We start from the raw sequence: 22422 nt of genomic DNA on the forward strand, positions 1-22422 counted from the left end.
TTCTTCAATGAATGACAACATCTCAATTTCCATGGAAAGAACTGTATGTTTGCTGATCATGACAATTCACTTTTACTATTAAATGGCTCAGTCTTGTCTAAAATCAAACATCAATGTCACTTTTTTTTTTTTTTTAATCCAAACAAGCAGGCATGTGGTTTGATCCTTCCCTCTCTCCATCACCTCTCTCACCCTTTTCCTACCTGCTGGTTCTGCAAAACTGGAAAGGACAGTAGGAGGAGGGATTAGAGGCAGAGGAGCACAACACTGACAGCTCTTTAGTTTCACCTTGTTTAACACAAGTCGGTTGTCTCGGTAAGCTGGCTGGTTTAGTCTCTAAATCTGTATAAGGAAAGTAGATTTCAAGAAACGAAATGTCTAAAAATCAATACTAAAGCTTTTACTTGCTTGCTTTTTCCAATATCATGGTGGTGAAACTTAGCCTCTGTTTTCTAGAAATGCACTAAACATCTGATTTATTTTCCACTTTTAAAATGAATCACTCATAGAAGCTAAATGTGTTTTTGTACTTTCTATCCTTGATTAATCCCTGATACTTTCAAGTGATCTGTAAATAATACATGCTTTTGAATGATATCTTGCCAGATTGTTCTTAGCAGGCCTAGAGCTACACACTGAATTTTGATGGGCAGTTAGTGAAATACTGCAAAGAAGGCAGAAATGAACAGCTAATGAGCTACTTGGGATGCCAGCCTGGCACTGCATCCAAGAAAAACTTCAAACCAAGTGGTGATACAAAGGGAAAAAAAATTGATGAAAGCCACAAATCTTTTTGAATCCTGTTCCAGAATATGACCCTGTAAGATGTTTTTATGTTTCTAAAGAGTCCATTGAAGTCTACCATTGTCTTTCATTTATCTAAACACCAGTGGGTAAGAAAAGTATGGACTGATATGAAGAAAAGGAAGTAAGGGTTGAGAAAGAGAAAAGCCCATAAATACTATGCTAATTAGGAAACAATGACAAATTCCATAGCAACAAAATTGTCCTGGGATACCTAGGACATTTTGAAATTTAAAATACAAACATATGCAAAATTAGACACAGCAGAAAAACTCACTTTCTGTCAAGCTTTATCTCTACAAAGAGTTTTAGAATGGTAGGAAAAATAATAAAGTATACTGCCAGCACTTTTTAAACTATTAGGTAGGTATCTTGGCTTACTTTACAAGGTTTAAGTAGAAACTTTAACTTATAAAGAGCAAGATTTTCATTCTAATATTTTTAATGTATTTTTAAATTTATTTTTCATTATAGGATAATTTCTTTACAATGTTATGTTGGTTTCTGCCATACAACATGAATCAGCCATAAATATACATATATCCCCTCCCTCTTCACCCTCCCTCACAACACCCCCATCCAATCCCACCCCTCTAGGTCATTACAGAACACTGGGCTGAGCTCCCTGGGCCATACAGCAACTTCCCACTAGCTAGCTATTTTACACATGGAAATGTATATATATCAATGCTACTCCCTGAGTTCGTCTCACCCTCTCCTTCCTCACTGTGTCCACAAGTCTGTTTTCTACATTTGTGTCTCTATTCTTGCTTTGCTAATAGATTCATCTGTATCATTTTTCTAGATTCCATATAAATGTGTTAATGTACAATATTTTTTTCTTTCTGACTTGCTTCACTCTGTATAAGAGGCTCTAGGTTCATCTACCTCAGTTCAACTGACTACATTCGCTCCTTTTTACGGCTGAGTAATACTGCATTGTATTATTTAATCTAGGGACTTCCCTGGCAGTCCAGTGAAAACTGTGTACTTCCAATGCAGGGGGCACAGTTTTGATCCCTGGTTGGGGATCCCACATGCCACAAGGCACAGCCAAAAAAACAAATAAAAGCTTAATACTAACTATTTGATTTAATCTAAGAAATTATGCACTGCTCAAAATATTCAATCTCTAAAACTCTTCCATGGGTGATAAGAGTCGGAGGAGGTTTTGACCCATGCAATGGAGAGAGAATCTGCTAGGAAATTTCCTCTCTGAATATGATATATAAGTCTCACTAGGACAGAGCTAGGACAGAGCTCTGTTAGCCTTTCCTCCTTCCCCTTCTTTCTGCTTGTAACTTTAAATAACGTCTAAAAGTGAGGCAGCCATAATGGCCACTGGCAGGAAAGACATATGTTAAAGATGGCACAGCAAGAAGAAAGAAGGTATTTGAGTCTTCAAGCAGTCTTTGAGCAGCTGGACCAGCCTGTCTGCCAGCTTCTGAACATCTTGTTAGAAATGAAAAATAAAGCTCTAGCTGTTGAAATCACTGTTGACTGGATTTTCTACTATTTGCCATCAAATGCATGCCTAATTCATTCAGTATTATTTAGTACTGCAAATATACATCAAGATTTCTGAGTTAAGGTAATTCTGATTTTAAATTATTTCACTGTAGTTTATTTTATAATAAAACTTATTCTTATTCATTTGTGTTTTAAATGGATTTACATAGTCTCTAGGATTCCCAGGTAGCACATTGAAGGAAATGGCAACCAACTCCAGTATTTTTGTCTGGGAAATTCCAAGGACAGAAGAGACTGTGGGCCACAGTCCATGGAGTCACAAAAGAGTTGGACGTGACTAAACAACAACAAAAAAATATAGTCTCTATTGCTCTCTACATGTAGCGTTTTGGTCCCAAGTCCATGATTTTCACTGATGAGAGGTCAGAATAATTAACCTTTTTTTGTCAGTCATTTTATGCCAATATGATTTATTGGCAGTGGCTTATAAAATGATAAAGCTACTGAAAAACACTTTCAAAAACATAGCACTACAGAACAGGAAAAAAAAAGCCTAAGTCAATTAGGAGTTACACATAAAATATCTAAGAATGCTCTGAACACTGGATATTATATTCAAGTTCATGGACCAGTTCAAGAACTTAATTAAAGACCATGTCTGACTCAGTTAAAGGAAAGCTCCTTACTCTTGTTAGAACTTTATGACATTTTACAGCACTTGCAAATAAAAAATAGACGAAATTCCTCCATGTATAGTTACCAAAAGATGCTTGCTCCTTGAAAGGAAAGCTATGACAAACCTAGACAGTGTATTAAAAAGGAGAGACATCACTGTGCTGACTAAGGTCTGTATAGTCAAAGCTATGGTTTTTCCTGTATGGTTTTCCATCACATGTACAGATGTAAGAGTTAAATCATAAAGAAGGTTAAGCACCGAAGAATTGATGCTTTTGAATACTAGTGCTGGAGAAGACTCTTGAGAGTCCCTGGGACTGCAGGGAGATCAAACGAGTCAATCCTAAAGGAAATCAACCCCGAATATTCATTGGAAGGACTGATGCTGAAGCTAAAGCTCCAATACTTTGGCTACCTGATGCCAAGAGCCAACTCATTGGAAAAGACCCTGAGGCTGAGAATGATTGAGGGCAGGAGGAAAAGGGGGCAACAGAGGATGAAATGGTTAGATAGCATCAATGTACATGAATTTGAGCTAACTCTGGGAGAGATTGAAGGACAGGGAAGCTTAGCATGCTGAAGTCCATGAGATCACAGAGTTGAACATGACTGAACAACAACTGAACAATGACAACAACAATAAATTTTGGATATAATTGTTCCAAACTGGAATAAATAAATACTATTTTCAATTCATTTTAATCATGCTAAACCTGCACTTGTCAATTAAAAACCTGCTGAAACTGAAGAAGGCTTCATTTCTGCCACTCATTAATAAAATTTCATTGTAATTTCACATAAAGGCTTATCGTCAGTCAATAGTTTTAGAGCATTAGTCTGAAGAAATTGGTATATATTACATATGTTAATAAGTTATTGAAAAATGAGTTCAACTAAGACCTAAGTATTTTGATGATAGCAACAGCAAGTAGTCATTTTACTGGGTGGCCCTTAAGTCCTAAATATACTAAGCACAATCACTACATTATCTTGTTCTAATATTGTTAGTTTAATACCCCCCATACACACACGAAGAAAAAGAGATGGGAAAATCTTTTACCTTCATTTTACCAATGAAGATATCCAGGCAGAGGAAAATTAATCAACTTTCCTAGAATCAATGTGAATAACAGACAGCATATAGTCTTTAAAGTCAGGCAATCTAACTAGATTTGTTATTTCCATTCATCAAAATCATTATATTTTATACATTATGGCACTTAATAATTTCAAAAATATTAATTATCCTTGGCCTTAGCAAAAACCAGAACAAGGAGTATTATTCATATATTGTAAATAATGAAAATTTTATTCAAGGATCTTATTTGACTTGGCGATGATAACATGGCCATTTAGGGGCAGAACTGGATTCTGACTCAGCATTCTAGCACAGTAACTGGCCACACTGGTAGAAGACTACTCTAAATGTCACTTGAAAAAGTTAATACCACACATAATGTCTGCACTCTAGATTTCAATATAATCAAACTGTTAGTGTGAGAAATCATGTAAAAGAATCTACAGTATTCTGTAAACACATAAACATTCAGCTTTTGAGTAAATTTGATTTATAATCTTTCCATAAATTAAAATAATCTTTGGGTTATTGGCAGATCTGTGTAGATCACACCAAACAGCTAAAAATGGAAAGTTTAAGAGTATTGTCAAGGGTTAATGAAACAAATAGATTGGAATATTGGGACAGACATAAACACATTACTGTATATAAAACAGATAACTAAATAAGGAGCTACTGTATAGCACAAGGAACTCTATTCAATACTCTGTAATGATCTATATGTGGAGAAGGAAATGGAAACCCACTCCAGTGTTCTTGCCTGGAGAATCCCATGGACGGAGAAGCCTGGTAGGCTGCAGTCCATAGGGTCGCACAGAATCGGACATGACTGAAGCTACTTAGCAGCAGCAATGATCTATATGGGAATAGAATCTCAAAAAGTGTAGGTATATATATGACTGAATCACTTTGCTCTACACCTGAAACTAACAATATTGTAAATCAACTATACTGCAATAAAAATTTTAAAAAGAGGAGAAAAAGAGTTAATGAAATAAAGTTTGACAAAAGAAAATTAAGTCAAATATTACTAGGGAAAAATAAAGGAAGCAAAACCATATAAGTTTATGTTTTCAAACAAGTGGCACAGGTGTGGGGAGAAGTGAAAAATGGAAGACACAGTGAGTTTGAGGATGTTTTACTATACAGAACTTCAATTTTGCAAAGCATGGTCTAGGCATCATCCCTTTGAATTCTTAGAATAGGAACTGAGAGGTAAGTGGAGAAGGTATTATTACCAATTTTAAAAACAGGAATTGTTCAATGATATCTTCCCAAAACACACAGGTAGTTGGTGGAGGCTGCCAGATACAAAATGTAGAAAGTAGTAAAAGACAAGTTTCTAAAAGAGAATTTTGGAAGGAAAAAAAAAAGAAAATAAACATTTATTGTCTGACCTGACCAGTGAGTGATGGCGGGAATACAGTCAAAACCAGAAAAAAATTCAAAGATTTCATTTAAAAAGAAAAAAGTAAAAAGGCTCTAGTTAATATTATTATCAGTGAAGTTTTATTTCTTGAAGGAGATTTTGAATGTCTAAGAAAATTATTTTTGAAATATGAACCATTAAGCTGCAGAAGAATCTCCCAAATGAAACACTAAAAGTCCAGATGAGTCATAAAAACTCTTTCAGAGTTAAGTAATATTTCAAGTCTCAGCTCTGCATTAAAGGTACATGTGTAGGTTAAACATAAAATGTAACATTTTACTTTATAAATAATGTAAAGTGAAACATTACATTTATAATATAATACTGGAATAGAATTTACTTTAACCCATTACATCAGGTTTAATTTGTTCAGCCAGTTAAGCTTCTCATCATCCAATTTGAAATGATACTCTATTCAGTATCATTACATGATACACGTATTTCCTTATGTGTTCACGTAAAGGAAATAATCCATTCCTAGGACTGTGACTGCTAGCACAATTCCAAGAAATGAAAAATGTGAGGGAAGGCATTTTTCAACAGGTTATGTTCTAACCTCACTTTTGCTTGCAGAGTAAAAACCACTGCGTAAGCAGGAACTGTGAAAGTGAAAGTGAAATCACTCAGCCGTGTCCGACTCTGCGACCCCATGGACTGTAACCTACCACACTCCTCCATCCGTGGGATTTTGTATAACAACTTAAATTTCAATATGGCAACACACTGAAAGAAAATTCTTGACTCTAAGGAGAAATGAACTTTTCTATATCATTTTTCCTGAGATCATTTTGAATAGTATATTATTCAAAGAAACATGGCAGAATTTACCTATATTCAGCACTCACTGAACTTAATTATTCTTAATATAGCAAAGATCAAAATAATAATAGCATCATTTGGTTAATTTTAAGTGTATTCATCAGAAGACACATTTGTACAGACACACACATCAACATTTTGTAAGTTCAGACACTCACAGTATCGTCTTATATGTTGTCACTTATAGACTAATTTCCATAACTATAAAATTACAATTTTTATCTTCACACAAAGCATTTATCTAATTTTAACACATTTAAAATTTCTGAGGTTTTAGTTTTCATCACAGAGTCATAATTTTATTTCTTAAAGAATTCTGAAAGATAAGGTGAAGGTGAAGCCGCTCAGTCATTCCAACTCTCTGTGAACGTGGACTGTAGCCTACAAGGCTTCCCCGTCCATGGGATTCTCAAGGCAAGAATACTGGAGTGGTTTACCATTTCCTTCTCTGAAAGATAAGTGGAGCACAATTCAACAGGGCTCTCTAGGACTTAATTTTAAGTTATACAGTACAAATAAACATTTCAGTGGTTCAGAGAGCAAATAATCTGCCTGCAATGCAGGAGACCCGGGTTTGATCCCTGGGTTGGGAAGATTCCCTGTAGAAATATTTTGCCTGGAGAATTCCACGGACAGAGGAGCCTGGTGAGCTACGGTCTATGGGATCACAAAGAATCGGACATGACTGAGCAACTAACACAGAGGATTTCTTTACACAGATCTAAAAAAGGTTTTTAAATTCCGATTCTAATTTGACATTTTTGTTTATATACCACACTATAGTAGGTCTTTAAAAAAAAAAGATCACATTGAAGACAAATTCATTCTACATATCTAATTTAAAGAATAAGTTTTTGCAGCAAATATTGATGGAAAATAATAATTTAGGACTACTTATTTTAACTAAAGTATTTAGCATCTCTCATTTGATTTCCAAAATTTACAAATCATATTGATGTAAAGCATTTTTCAAAAGGTAAAGGAATTCAAACCATATCCATTTTATTTATCTTTCCTCTCCCAGGAGGTTCAAAATGAACAAAGAAAACAATGAAATGAGAAAGACAATGTTAATTGATATATACACTACTATTTTTTATACATCATTATTCAGAGACCTTTAGGTACAAATCTGACCGTAGCACTCTTCTGCTCTAAATACCTGTTATACCTTCTGTTTTCCCTAACAGATTGAAGTTCCAGCCCTGAGATCTATCCACGACTTCCCAATACTTTCCCAGCTGTAATTTCTGGGCTTATTCCACTGCATACATCTCTCTCTTTAGTCCAAATATGAATTTAGAAAATCTCGTGCTATATAGTCCCTGTATTTTACACCCCTAAGTCTGCAATTTCCTCATCTTAAGTGTCATCATCTTCAGACATCAAATTTCATCAGGGGCAATGTGAAATTTTACATACCTCAACAAGACTTTTCAACAAGTCTTTCCCAATATGTTGGCCAAAGTGAAAGTGAAAATTGCTCAATCATGTCCAACTCTTTGCGACCCCATGGAATTCTCTAGGCCAGAACGCTGGAGTGGGTAGCCATTCCCTTCTCCAGAGGATCTTCCCAATCCAGGCATCGAATCCAGCTCTTCCACACTGCAGGCAGATTCTTTACCAGCTGAGCCACCAGATGCATTTTCAAACTTCCCCTAGCAACAGATTATCACTTCTCATCCAAATTACTGCTCTAACACCCTAATTGATCAACCCATCTTTATTTTTTTCTCCTGCTTAATACTTTTGATAAATTCAGCCAGAGTGATTTTTTTCCTAAAATGTAATTATGATCACATCATTCTTCTACTTAAAAGCCATCTGTGGTTCCTCATTGCTCAAAATAATTAAGTGCAAACACATAAACGTCTTAAAAGTGCTACATTTTCCAGCCTTTATTTTTCCAATACCATCTCCTGAAACTTCTTTATTTCTCCATTACCCCATATATCATCTGCATATGATATTTTCCTAAAGGACATCAACCCTGAATATTCATTGGAAGGACTGATGCTGAAGTTGAAGCCCTAATACTTTGGCTACCTGATGAGAAGAGCCGATTCATTGGAAAAGACCTTGATGCTCAGGAAGACTGAAGACAAAAAGAAAAGAGGGTGGCAGAGGATGAGATGGCTAGATAGCATCATCAACTCAATGGACATGAAACTGAGCAAACTCTGGGAGACAGTGAAGGACAGGTAAGCCTGGTGTGCTGCAGTTCATGGGGTCGCTAAGAGTCAGACATGACTTAGCAGCTGAACTACAACAATAACCCCATATATACTCTATCTCTAACCATGTGAACATCACTCAATACCTTAAACAAAGCAAGTGTTCTCTGTCTGTTACACTTGAGGTCTTCCAAGTTTGTTCAGTCTTCCAGTAGTACTCTCTACTCCTTCTTAGCCTGGCTAACTCCCTTACCATTTCTAAGCATAGGTTGTAGCTTTGAGACATCTCCTACTAATTATACCACTAATGGTATATTTCCCAATTTACATTACTCTCACTGCCTCGGTAAGTGTTAGTTCTCACTGGATCATGAATTTTGCCAACTGGCATCCTCAGACTTTCTTATTCATCACATGTACTCACTGCCTGGAACAGTGCTTGAAATACACAGTTACTTAATACATAGTTATTGAAAACATGAATGAGCTGGATAACTATCAGTCATATTGTATTTATCCCCAAAAGGACTTTGCAGTCTGTTCAAGACCAGGCCTATTTATAAGGCATGCATCTCCTGACTGACCTTCCCCTCTCCTCAGCTGTGCAACTAGTTGACCTGATCAAAAACTAAAACTCTAGTAACAGGGAGAAAATCCTTGACATGTCTTAAAAGATACACAATCGCCATCATTATTAATTATTTTAAAGATGGTAAACAAGAATTACATTTAAGTAAGTGAATCATTGTTGGTAATGAGAAGAAAGCCTGAATAAGACTCAAAGTGCGAAGATATATTCCAGACTCTTCCATCAACTTGTTCTCAAAAGTCAGGCAAGTTATTTTACCTCATAGAATCAGAGTTTCCATTTTCATTTCAACTAAAATATCACTAAGGTGTACTTTATGATATTATCATTTCAATTCCATTAGTTTTTAAAAATAATATATGTGCCCTGTTTTCCTTCCTGTCAACTTTCTCTGGTTTTGGTAATATTATGGCTTCTAGTGTAAAGAAAAGAAAGAAATACACTTCTTCAAAGCTGAAATAGCATATTAGACTAACCAAGCATATCCAAGCCAAGGAACATATGATATTGGGCAGATATGATTAAATGACCAGTTCAACTAAGATACAATATTTTAACTGATATCCACACAACTGGTCTAGGAGAACCTGGAATATATAAAAGCACTCTATAAAGGTTAGGTCCCTTCTTTAGTAATGTTTTAGACATATTTAAAAGATAAGCAAAATTCAGTTTGTTAGACTGAATTTAAACACTAATAAATAATTGAACAAAAAACAACAAACCATCAATGTATTACATTAAAAGTTTAAGACCAAAGTCTGTCCTCAATTTTGGCAAACAGGCCTTAAAAACTCAAGACTCCTAAACTTTTTCATAAGGGATTATGGTGAGTAACTACCATTCTATAATTTACAGGCTATAAAATGTTAAAAGCTTAACTAAATGAAGAAAATAAGCCAAATAAGCTTAACAAACCTTTGCATTTAATGCATACAAATTAAAATGAAGGTAATGAAGCACATTTGAAAAAAAAAGCCACTGGGAGAAATGTAGAGCAAAGCAAAACTAGAAAGAAACAGATAACACATGTTAAAACATTTTTGGAACCGATAATGCTAATCTGAATAAATACACACATACAAAGAGGCTACATCATTTTCTCTCTACATTCTCTAAGCAGTGCTGCCAAATACGGAAGGATCAGAGCCATTTCTGGGGAACTGCTGAATCAGGAGCATGAGTCAGAAAGTAAACCCTTCGCACTGAAAAAGTAATAAAAACGGTGCTGGAAGCTTATACATATACATTCTGTTCCGAAGGTCCAATCCTTCCCTAATTATCAAAGCTCTTCCCTTCCCAAAGTTACCCCTTCATATTGTACATTTGGAAGAAAGATTTCCTCTCATGGACTCAGATTTTTGTCTGTATCTAAATGTTGAGATATGCTACAGAGTTAATACTACATGTGCCTAAAAAGGGATCTGAAAACTAATGTCATTAAGTTTCCAACTTTTTTAAATGACAAGAAATCTAAAGTAAAAACAAAATCAAACAAAATAAAATAAAAGGTATAAATTATAATAAAAATTATTTAGAGGTGTACAAAAAGGTTGCTTGACAGATATTTGGAAGACAAAGATGCATTTTTTTCAAAAGCCTTTAAGATCAAATCATCCAGACATCACTCTTTGAACTACGCAGCAGGAATGATTGTAACAAGAGCTACTCTCAGGCTCGTGAGTTATTTTTGGCACAAGACATTCAGAAAATACACATCATCCATAATCAACACAATGAAGTTTAGGCTCCAAAGGTAAGTCATCTTCGGACAACAAAGAAGGAATTGTCCTCCTTTTAATCCTGCCCCAGGATGATAGCTTCTCGGTTTTGTAATGGCACTCTGTTATCATCATTTATGACTAATAAAATACAAGCTTATGAAATAACTCCATATATTTTTATCTTATTCAACATTCATTATCAACTGCAACAGTAACAACGGCAGCCATGATTTTTCACTTGAACTGCAGTTCTGAGCTCTCCGCTATGAGCTGAATGGGTTAATGATCTCAGCTCTTCCAAACAGAGCCTAGGACAAAGAAAACTAATCAAAGTGAAGCAACAAAAATTGGGTCTAGAATCCTTATTTGTCAAGATAAACTCACTCCATCTGAATCTCAAATCTTACTCCCTCATTATCCATTTCCTATTTTAACTTTCTCTTTAATCTCTGCAATTTCCACAAAACTTACCCCAGAAAACAAAGCCCTCAAATCTTTAGCTTTAATGATTAACAGCCAGGGTTAGTATTAATGTAAAATTATGAAGGAAAAAAAAAAACAAGTCCTATTGAACTTTGCAGTAAACATAAAGATAATTTCTCTTGAAAGTGAAAGTGAAGTCGTGTCCGACTCTTTACAACCCCATGGACTGTAGCCTACCAGGTTTCTCCATCCATGGGATTTTCCAGGCAAGGGTACTGAAATGGGTTGACATTTCCTTCTCCAGGGGATCTTCCCAACCCAGGGATCGAACCCAGGTCTCCTGCATTGCAGGCAGACACTTTACCCTCTGAGCCACCAGGGAAGTCCAGTATTAGCTTTACACAATTTCCATTGTACCCAATGTTCTATTCCAGATTTTATAGAAATAATACAGTTAAGTAGATGGGGCAGAAACATAGGAGTACTTTCTCCTGTGATATTAAAGGAAAATAATTCTAATTTAAAAAAATGAGTTTTGTTCGCTGGTTCTTTATAGGTTCTTTAACTATATATAACCAACTCTGAAATCCTCTCTCAAGACAATGAGTCTCCGCTCCCGTACATATAGGTGTAAGACCTGTTCCCACAGTATAATTAACACTAACATTTGAAAGTTGTCGGCCCTCTTCTGGTTTTAAAGGAAGGTTGGGTCCAAAGGTCTGAGTAACAAAGAAGAGTCATTTATGAAAACTGGAACAGAAGAATCCTTCCATGTAATCGGGCTTAATAGGGGAGGACTGAGTACATATGCCCAATAAGTATGATTAGCACCTACCGTGGTAGTTATCACAGATAACATAGCCAAGAACAAGGTAGCCAAGGTCAAAGCTGTCCCTGCTCTTTGACCAATTTTTCCCCTTCAATGGTCAATTTCTTCAATTGACCCCAAGTGGGCCGTTTGGCTTTGTTGGTCCTTGGAGCCTGTTCCAAGTAGTTGCAGATTGTCAGTCTTCTTATCCCCATCACTGGCGGCTCTCCAGGAGGATCGATGTCAAACTATGTCCTCTTCCGTCCTTTCTTTGACATGCCTTCCTGGTATCCAGTGGTGTTGTCCATCATCAAGTACTGTCACTGTCCTCCAGTCTCTCGGCTGGAATTCCCTGAGTCTTTTGGCACCGTCAAGAAAGCCTTGAAAGCTCAGGTCCCTGTTTGGGCACCAAATGTTGGGACCAGCCCAACAACGAACCGACCTGAGGGAGCAGTGCCGCAGAAGAATAAAGAAAAATAAGACTCAGAAATAAGGTGGGGACCGGGGGCTGAAGACATTCACAGGCATAATTCCTCTTATGAAACAGTAAATACTGCATGCATTAAATACTTGCATGCAGTGTTCTGGTCAAGCCCATATGTAGTGATTTCAGTGATCGGAATACTCTCCAGCAGTGAGTGGCACTAACACTGCTGTTTGGCATTTATATTACATCTTCACACAATGTTCTACAATAGCTATCACATCTTGTTCTTCGTTAAGATGATGAATAGCAATGCATTTTAATTCATACTCCTGATTTTCACTGTTTTCCACCCACATTCATTTGCATTTGGCTACATTGATCAGCACAGTCTGAGTCGACACAAAGCTTCATCTCTGAAGACTTCAGAAATTTAAAGAGCTATGTTCTCTTTCATTAGTCCTTCGTATTTCAGTTGAGTAATTAATTCACTAAATATTTGTGGCTTTACTAGTTGCTGGATTGAGGAGTTCTCAAACTTTAATGTTCTTAATAAGAATCACGGGGGAGCCTATTACAAATGCAAATTTCTTGGTTCACAAACACCAGATATTTGAACACTGTAAGACTAAGTGAGGGCCCCAAAGTCAGTATTTTAATAAGTATCCCATGGGACTCCAATGCAGTCAGTTCCAGGACTCTACCTTGAAAATCTCTGAAAATTACCTGAAGTGTAAATCTTGATGTTCCTTGTCACTGGACTAAGCCACATCTTCATCAAAACTGTTTTCCCCAATTACAATCCCTCATGCTTACATTTTAACAATTAGCTATGTTATCTATAAGGTTTGCTGACTTCTTTATTGTGCTGGCTTCCCAGGTAGCGCAGTGGTAAAGAATCTGCCTGCCAACACAGGAGACACAAGAGATGCGGGTTTGATCTCTGGGTCCAGAAGATCCCCTGGAGTAGGAAGTGGCAACCCACTCTGGAATTCTTGCCTGGAAAAGTCTCGTGGATAGAGGAGCCTGATGGGCTACAGTCCATGGGGTCACGAAGAGTCAGACACAACTGAGCGTGCACATATTACTACTACTACTTTACCATATCCCTCATATGCAAATTGTGACAAATATAGTGTCAACCCTTCCCAACTCACCTTAGCCTCAGTAACTTACCCATACCACCCTCCTGCACAACAAATGATAAACTTCATTCTAAAACACTGAGGATTGTATTAATTATTCTATACAAGATAGGAAAATAATAGAGAAAGTAACATATGAAAATATTCTTCTTATGTATTTTTGAGGATTCAGCGTTGATAAAGGCAGAATATGGAAAACAGTGGAGTAACTCCAATAATGAGTTGAGAAGACCTATTCCACCACCAATGAAGCAAACTTCCACATTATATTGAAGCAGGCTTCTAGGAGGGCTTAATTAACATTCCTGACTGTGAATTTGGGTGACTAACCATCCCAGTTTGCTCAGAGCTCCTATAGCACTGAAAGCTACATGCCTCAGAAAACCTTTCAGTTTCAGACTAGTAGGGTTAGTTATCCTACTTCATGCCTCACTGTTTAGGCATTAATTTTTTAAAGTCCCTGGGAAAATGTTTATAATAGCCTATCAAAAGAAAAAAAAAACCAAGATTTTATTTAGAAATTATTCATAAAAATTCCCTTATATTTTAAAAAGAATCCATGCCGAATTCTATTTCGACTCAACAAATTATTCAAAAGCTATCTCTAAAAGAGAAAAAAAATCACAATTAAGAAACAATAAATGTCAAACAAATATATAACCATAGAAGTTACTTGGAGGGTACTTTGAGATTTCCAAAATATATACATCCATGGGTCTCATGTGGCAAGATAAGTCTTCTGAAACACCACTTACCTTAAAAGGCAACTGCAACCTGGGAAGGAATAGGGAAACCAGAAAATAAACAAGACATCCCTGATTTAGGTCCTGAATACAAAAGGGACAAGGAGCCCACAGGCTAATGATTCAGTACTTTTAATGAGGAAGGATGAATAAAATTTCCAGTAGTCAAGAGGGAGCTACATCATTTGCAGTAACACTAGGGGTTTGCTGAACACTATCTTTGGAAGGATCATTAAAGTGTAACTATTAATTACCACCAATAAAGCTAAATATTGTAGACTCATTCACAGAGGAAAATTGTAGGCACGTCTCAATTATTTACAAGTTGAGCTTCTGCTCTGTGATTTTTTTCATTAGAAAATTTCCAACTGTTTTTCACTAGTAAGGAGAAGTCAGTGGCTTCTTCATGCTGTTTGATTTATTTTTCTCAATTTATCTTATTGTTTCTCTGTCTCAGCTTCTTCTAAATAGCCAGAGGAACTTCAGTGGGAAAGATCCTGGAGCTGATTTTTCCCATTCGTGTTTAATCATAAGTAACAACTTTGGAACCAGAGGCCTTTTTCATTACTTTCAACAGTTATATAGTTGTCTGAGTCAGACAATTTCACGCAGGAACCAATTATCTCTGGTCTGGCCTACTGTAACAGCTAATGACTGGTCTGCCTCCGGTTTCAGCCCCACTCAATCCATCCTCCACCTGCAGCCAGAGGGATCTTTCGATCCCGCAAATGGGATTGTGGCATTCTCCTGCTTCAAATCCCTGGAGGGCTTTACTACTTGTAGAATGAGGTTCAAATCACGGATCAGGGATAGGCTCATCTCCAGGCAATCCCCCTCCACCTGTCCTGTATCCGGACCACATAAAACGATTTGATTCTAACAAAATGAATTCTCATTTGCTGTTCCTTGGGCTGGAATGTCCAGCTGTCCTTACCCTCCTTATGACCTTCTGCTTCACCTTCCTGTCTCAACCCATGCTGTGTCCCCTAGGGGGCTTTCTCAGACTGTTTAAGAACAAATCCATCAGGAACCACTACTCTTGGCCTATACTATAGCATGACATACATCTGTTTGAGCACACATTGCTAATAGTCAATTTCGTTCAACTTCTTTCTCCCTTTGGACTGTGGGCTTCCTCCTTTATCACCTTTGCAATATCTTACACCTACCATAGGGGATCCCCAGGTGGCTCAGTGGTAAAGAATCTGCCTGCCAATGCAGGAGGTACAGGAGACTCAGGTTCGATCTCGGGGTCAGGAAAATCCCCTGGGGGAGGAAATGGCAACTCGCTCCAGTATTCTTGCCCGGAGAACTCCAAGGACAGAGGAGCCTGGTGGACTACAGTCCATGGGGTCACAAAGAGCAGGCATGAACGTACACCTACCATAACATGAATCATCAACAAGGATTTGTTGATTAATTTCCTATAAGAAAATAATGTGTGACTCAGAAAGCAAGCTTATAAATAGAGATTAAAATTAAATTAAAATTAAATTAAATTAAAATTAAAATCTATTAAAATCAGTTAAAAATAACAAAAAACAGATTAGAAGTGTTTATTGGTACCTACTACTTTTTGCAATCAATGATATACAATTTGTGATATAAAAAATATAGCCTCAAAACAAAGTCCTTAATCAATCTTGGCAGTTTACAGTTTATCTCGAGATATTAATAAAGCACATGGGAGATGAATGTGAAAAATACATACATGTATATATAATAAAGAAATTATTTTGATAATAGTATACAGACTACTAGGGATAGAGTTTTTCAAAATAATGTTCTAATTATATAAGCAATTTATACATACAATAAATTGCAAGCAAAATGAGCAATAGTATCTGAGAATTCCTGGAATAAAATTCATAGTCAATACCATAATTTCAACCTTGCTAGTAATCAATTAGAATAAAATGACGTCAAATTGGCAAAAATAAAACTGATTATAATATCCATTATTGGCAAGGGTATGAAGAAATGGGAACCTTCATATCCAGATGTAAATTGGTATCAACTTTCCATATAGCAACCCTGAAATAGATGTTAAAAACAAATAAATACATATGTTCCTTTACCCAGGAATTTCATCTCTAAGAATTAATATAAAATAGTAAAGTTGTAATAAATTAAATCTATGGCCTATAAGGGTCTTTATCTCAATAAAAAGGAAATGGCTAAAAATTCCAGAGTAGGAGACAGATAATAAAACTTCAAATACATACAACTGGCATACAATAAAGTCATTAAGATGAAGGGTGTAGAACCCTAATTTGACATGCTGCTGCTGCTGCTGCTGTCCAACTCTGTGCGACCCCATAGACGACAGCCCACTAGGCCCTGCCTTCCCTGGGATTCTCCAAGTAAGAACACTAGAGTGGGTTGCCATTTCCTTCTCCAATGCATGAAAGTGAAAAGTGAAAGTGAAGTCGCTCAGCCGTGTACAACTTTTCACGACCCCATGGACTGCAGCCTACCAGGCTCCTCCGTCCATGAGATGTTCCAGGCAAGAGTACTGGAGTGGGTTGCCATTGCCTTCTCCGTAATTTGACAGGAGAAATGTTAAACACATATTATACAATAAAGAACGTTATAAAACAGCACATGTTTAATAACAATATATCTGAATACGGACACTTGAAAGGTCAATGACCTATACATTAACTGTACAGTAGCTGAAAATAAGACTAAAGTCTTTATTTTGCATATTTGTATTTTTAATTTTTTTCCTATAATAAGAATGCATTTAACAGCCCTTTCATAGTAAAAAATAAAACAGCATTTTAAATGAGTTATTAAAGGAAAGCACATGGACTATAGAGTCCAGGGAAAACTAAACAAATATGGCAGTTCTCATACCATGTAAGAGAAGAGAGAAATGCTGTCCTAGGTAATGAAAATGGTATTATCGCAGACATAGGAGCAAAAGGGAGCATCAGTGTATGGACATTACAGGAAGCAAAGCAGCCTAATTTTCTCAGGAAGGAACACATGCACTTTGGCAGTCATTAGGGCTTTTTGAGGACAGGTTTATTATGATAGTGTTGAAGCAAATTCACCAAGCAACCATTCAATGCACAGTCTCCATGTAAGCAAATACTAAATCCATTCCTGAGACAACTACTGTGATTTAGAAGTGAACTTAAAGAGGAAGAGTTGAATTAAGAAACATCACTAACAGAGAGCAGAAGCCAGTTACCGGCTCTCTCAGAGCACTTACAACTGCTGAAGCTCTATCCAGAATCCCTTTCAAAGAAAAAGGATTTGCTTTACTCAAGGTACTGTGTTTGGGCTTAAAAGTCATCTTCTCATTGCAGCCTACCCTGACTTCCCTACAACTCTAATCCCTCTTGCCTTGTTTTCTTATTTTTTTTTCCATAGCATTTATTTTCTAACATTCTAAATGAGGCACTTCTTCATTTTATTGTCTCATTTCCACATGTGATTATAACAGGAATTGTGTTTTGTTAACTAACATGTCCCCAAAGTCTAGAATACTGTTTAGCCTGTAACAGGTATTCAATAGATATTTGTGAAATGATTTAATTTGATAATTTTTAAAAAGGAAGAAAGGGGAAGAGATCTTGGATAAAACAGTCATGATTAAAAGGGACAAACTTTCCAGATGAGGATGTAATTTGAGGATAAGATGATTACTTGGTATTTAGACAAGTTGACTCTGAATCAAAAAAGTGACATCTGAGTAGAAGAATGTCCTGGAAATTGATGGCATATATAAGGCCGATGAGAGACTTCATGGGGCTTCCCTGGTGGCTCAGGGGTTAAAGCATCTGCCTGCAATATGGGAGACCTGGGTTTGATCCCTGGGTCGGGAAGATCCCCTGGAGAAGGAAATGGCAACCCACTCCAGTATTCTTGCCTGGAGAATCCCATGGACAGAGGAGCCTGGTGGGCTACAGTCCACAGGGTCACAAAGAGTCGGACACAACTGAATGAGAGACTTCATAGTAGAAGTTTAGTCGCTAAGTCGTGTCCGACTCTTGCGACCCTATGAACTGTAGCTTCCCAGGCTCCTCTGTCCATGGGATTCTCCAGGCAAGAATACTGGAGTGGGTTGCCATTTCCTTCTCATAGCTGGAGATAAGAGAAATAACAGACTTGAAAGTACTTTGTGGATTCATTAAAAAAAAAAAATCAAGTAGTTTGATTCAAAAGGAAAGGAGGGAAGGGCAGCAATCCAGGAAAAAATTATAGGGAGAGGCAGTCATACAGGTTATAAGGAACAACTGGAAAATAAAAATTAGAAGAAACAAAAAAGAAGGAGAGAGAGAATGTGGTGTCTCTGAATTCCAGAAAGAACCTTGAGTATAAAGGAATAAATAATTGGATTATGTTTTTTCATGAAGAACACCCTGGAACACGTTTGAGAGAAATGAGAGTCAGTTATTTTAAGTATTAGGTATGATAAGTATTGGCATTTGAGTCACAGATAATAAACATAATGATAAAGGAGATGGTTTTGAAGAAGAATAAAGATATTTTACTCACAGACACCAGCAAAGAAAAAGAGAAGATAGTTATGAGAAACGGACAAAGAGGGCAAAAAAAAAAAAGTATCAAAATTGAAGCATCACATTCTTTTTGATAGACTAGGTGGAAAGATGGTACGCTAAGGCATAGGACAGCTGGGGCTAGGGGCATGGAAATAGATCCCATGGGGACAGAGCCTGGGAGTGCAGAAAAGACAATTAAGAAGACTGCCAAATAGCAGCAGAGAGCAGATTGAAGTTTGAAAGCATCGAGTTCTAATGAGCCAAATCTGCAATGCTGTTTGCCGCTAGCAGTGCTCTCCCTCCTGGGAGAAGCAGCAAAGAGAGCAAGAGTTGGAGGTAACCTATGTTTAGAAATTTGCTGTGTGAGCCAAGAAGCAGAGGTTATTCATGAAGAGGTGGATGTTCTGTTCCTTGAAGTGAAAGACCAGCTCATTAGAAACAAGCAAGGCAGCATCCCTGAACCTGATCACTGAGGAGTATTTCCAAGGAGGTGGGGAAAGTAATTATTTGTGAGTCTTGAGCTGGAAGCTGAGACTCAAGGAAATGAGAAAGCTTCTAATTTTCCACCCCCCTCCTCATCACCACCACCACTCCCACTGTGACTACAGGAAAGAAAGAGGCAAAAACCAAATGACATCAGAAGATCCTCATCAGAGGATTGCAGCCAAGTGAGCAATGGTGTGCCTGTGCTGGGGGGTAAAGGCTGTAAGTTTAGTACTATTAATACAAAAACTGTCAAAAGTTTAATACATTCCCTAGGCATTGGGGTCACTTGTTTTTAAGTAAACTGCATGCAATCCAGTTTATATGAAAAAAAGCTTTTTGTCAGTTATATAGAGTTTGAGATTACTAAATTACTACTCTTAGCATTTCAATGCAGGCTTTGCTTTTGAATCAAATCCCAGCACTTGCTGGAGCAATGCAATATAATCCTCTGTCATGTAGAGGTGCCCCCCCACCTCTCTGACTTCTCACCCCACACTCTACATTGCTCACTCTATCCTAACCATCCACCTCCTTCTTTTAGTTCCTGGAATCAGTTAGGTTGGTTCCCAACTCAGGATCCTTGTACCAGTTGCTTCTCAGCTCTGCTGTGCTCTCCTCCAGACAGACCTAGAAGGTCCTTCTTGACAGGCAAGTCTCCACTTTGGTATCTCCTTCTCAGAGAGACCTTTCCTGACTGTCAACCTAAGCCTGGGAAGCATGCTTTATATTGCCAGAATTTCAAATATTTTCCAAGTACAGAGCATGTATTCATATATTTATCTAGTGAATGAATGAGTGATTTAAAAAAATCTTAGTGGTTTAACGTTAAGTATGATGAAAAGTTACATTGAGTAAACAGTCACAAGCCTGTGAAACAAACAAACAAAAAAAAAAAACACTGGACCTAAAATGGTATTACTGATGTTCAAAACATCCCCAAAGATCATATTTGCCTTATTCTAAGCAAATAACTATTATGAGAAAGTATTATGAATGAAAGGATAAAGGAGGAAACATCCTGAAAAATGAATCTAAATAAGCCTCAGTATAATTTTAAATGATCATATGGACATAAGAATGTTTATGATATTTTTACCAGACTCAGGAAGGTCTGAGAATATAGACAGATTTTACAGAGTTTGAACAGTACATGATTTAATTAGTTAGAGCATATACACAAACAAAATATCAAAGTTTCCATGAAATAACATGTATAAATTATGAGTAATGTTTTGCTGTTTTTCTTGCTATACTGGATCTAGAAAACAGGCTTAGTTAAGAGGTTAAGAGGAGGTAGACTTTATTCTTTTCTCCATGAAAGGCGATCTCTAAATAAGAAATTCAGTTTCCAGTCAAGTTTCCACATTTTCTGTGGAAAGTACTCTCTGCCAGTTCATTATTTTTTAAAAAAAAGGAGAAGAGAGAAATTGTTTAAATGAAATCTACAGTCCTCATGAATAATTTAATGTTACAAAACTCCAAATTACTTTATGTTGAATATCATTTACTAACCATGATCCTCTGAAATCTGATGGAGACACTTCAGTCAAGAACACATACGAGTATTTTAGAAACAGTCCGCTTCAGTATTCCCTTAAGATGCCCATGTAGAAGGCAAAATTTGAAAGAACTAATGAATAAGGAAGGCTCGGACAAATCCAAGTTGAGAGACATTCTATTAAATACCTGGCCTTTACACTTCAAGTACATCAAGGTCAAGAACACAAAGTAAGGTTGAGGAACTATTCCATCTTGAGACTGAGAAGACAAGTAAACAAAGAAGGGCGTAATCCTTAAATTGATGTTGAACCAGGAAAAAATAGCCATGATGGAAATTACGAGAACAACTGAAGGTAGCCTATGAGCTAAGTAATAGTACTGTATCATTGTCTAATATTCTGATTTTTTTCTTAATTATATTGTGATTTTGTAGAAGAATTTTCTCATTCCTAAGAGATACACACTAACTAGAGATAAGTAGGGAATAATGGATGAATGGATAGATAGGTAGACAGAAATCACTAGTGAAATGTTTCTGAGACCGTCAAGTGAAACAGAAACTTCACTGTGGCAGTGATTAGAATAATAAGCAATTAATAAATAAAAACCAGCTGTGTCAAAAGTAGAACCATATGCTATAAAAACAAATCAATAAAAACCATCTGCTGTTTAAGCGCTAACAATATATTATTACTTCAATAAATGAGGAGAATAAAACTTAAATTTAAAGATTTCTTGAACTAGAAGCTTTTACAGATTGGTTTCATCATTTATCAATATATTTTTTAAAATATACTATCACATGATTTCAATTGTAAGTTAAAAATCTAGAGAATTTAAACCATAAAATTGTCCACAGAAATCAAATTCCAGATAAAGATTGATGAATTAAATCTTTACTCATTGTCCTCCAAACCTTAAATTTTAAAGTGAAGCACTAATGTTAACAAAATAATAGTAATACAACAAGTAGCTTCAAGGTGATTATTATATCTTTCTCCTTTCAGAGAGAAAAAAAGAAGTTTATAGAGATTAAGTATCTTGCCGACATTTCAAATATGTATTATCTAGCAGATGTATAATATTACAATGGCTTGCCTCCCCCTACTCCTTAGACAAAGCTTTATGTCAAGGTGGGAGATTCTTTCCTTTTGTAACATCTACCTTGACATAAGGCTTGAATGCATCTATGTTATTGCCAATGTTATTAAAACTTTCAGTGCTATAGTTTATACATAATAACTAGCACTTTAAAATGACTAGAATGATATTGCCAGAAAAAAGGAAAGTGAAAATATTTCTGCTTTCTCACTATTTGTAGCAAGGATAAAACTCAAGATAGACTGATAGATATAACTATGTAGATATTCCATTGTTAGTCTCAAGCATCCAGCAGATTGCGAACCAACTGGCAATGCTTAGGTCCCAAATAATATACTCTGATTTACTATTATTTTTCTTTTGCCAACCTTGTTCTCCTCAGAGAGTAGCAAATTGTGAGTATTCGCAGCATTACCAACATTGCATCTTAAAGAATAACATACAGCACACAGCTAGCTACAGCAAAGCAGAAAAGGAAGAAATTTTCTTTTTAAATATTTTTTTGTCAAGGTTCAG

The 22422-nt window shown here is 36.4% G+C and overlaps 1 protein-coding gene across 4 annotated transcripts in view; it reads right to left on the reverse strand.

The window, feature by feature from the left end:
- Positions 1 to 22422, reverse strand: part of KCNJ3 (potassium voltage-gated channel subfamily J member 3) — a 198220-nt gene that overhangs the window by 164015 nt on the left and 11783 nt on the right. Inside the window, exon 3 of one of the 4 annotated variants that reach the window (XM_027560370.1) lies at positions 16169 to 16339. The exons of the other annotated variants lie outside the window; for them this stretch is intronic. Within the exon in view, the coding sequence (XP_027416171.1) occupies positions 16296 to 16339 (44 nt within the window). The 3' untranslated portion in view covers positions 16169 to 16295. Of the gene's footprint in view, positions 1 to 16168; positions 16340 to 22422 lie in introns of those variants that run through there. 4 annotated transcript variants of the gene reach the window in all.

The sequence above is a fragment of the Bos indicus x Bos taurus genome, chromosome 2 (assembly GCF_003369695.1).
Source record: "Bos indicus x Bos taurus breed Angus x Brahman F1 hybrid chromosome 2, Bos_hybrid_MaternalHap_v2.0, whole genome shotgun sequence".
Taxonomy (NCBI): Eukaryota; Metazoa; Chordata; class Mammalia; order Artiodactyla; family Bovidae; genus Bos; species Bos indicus x Bos taurus.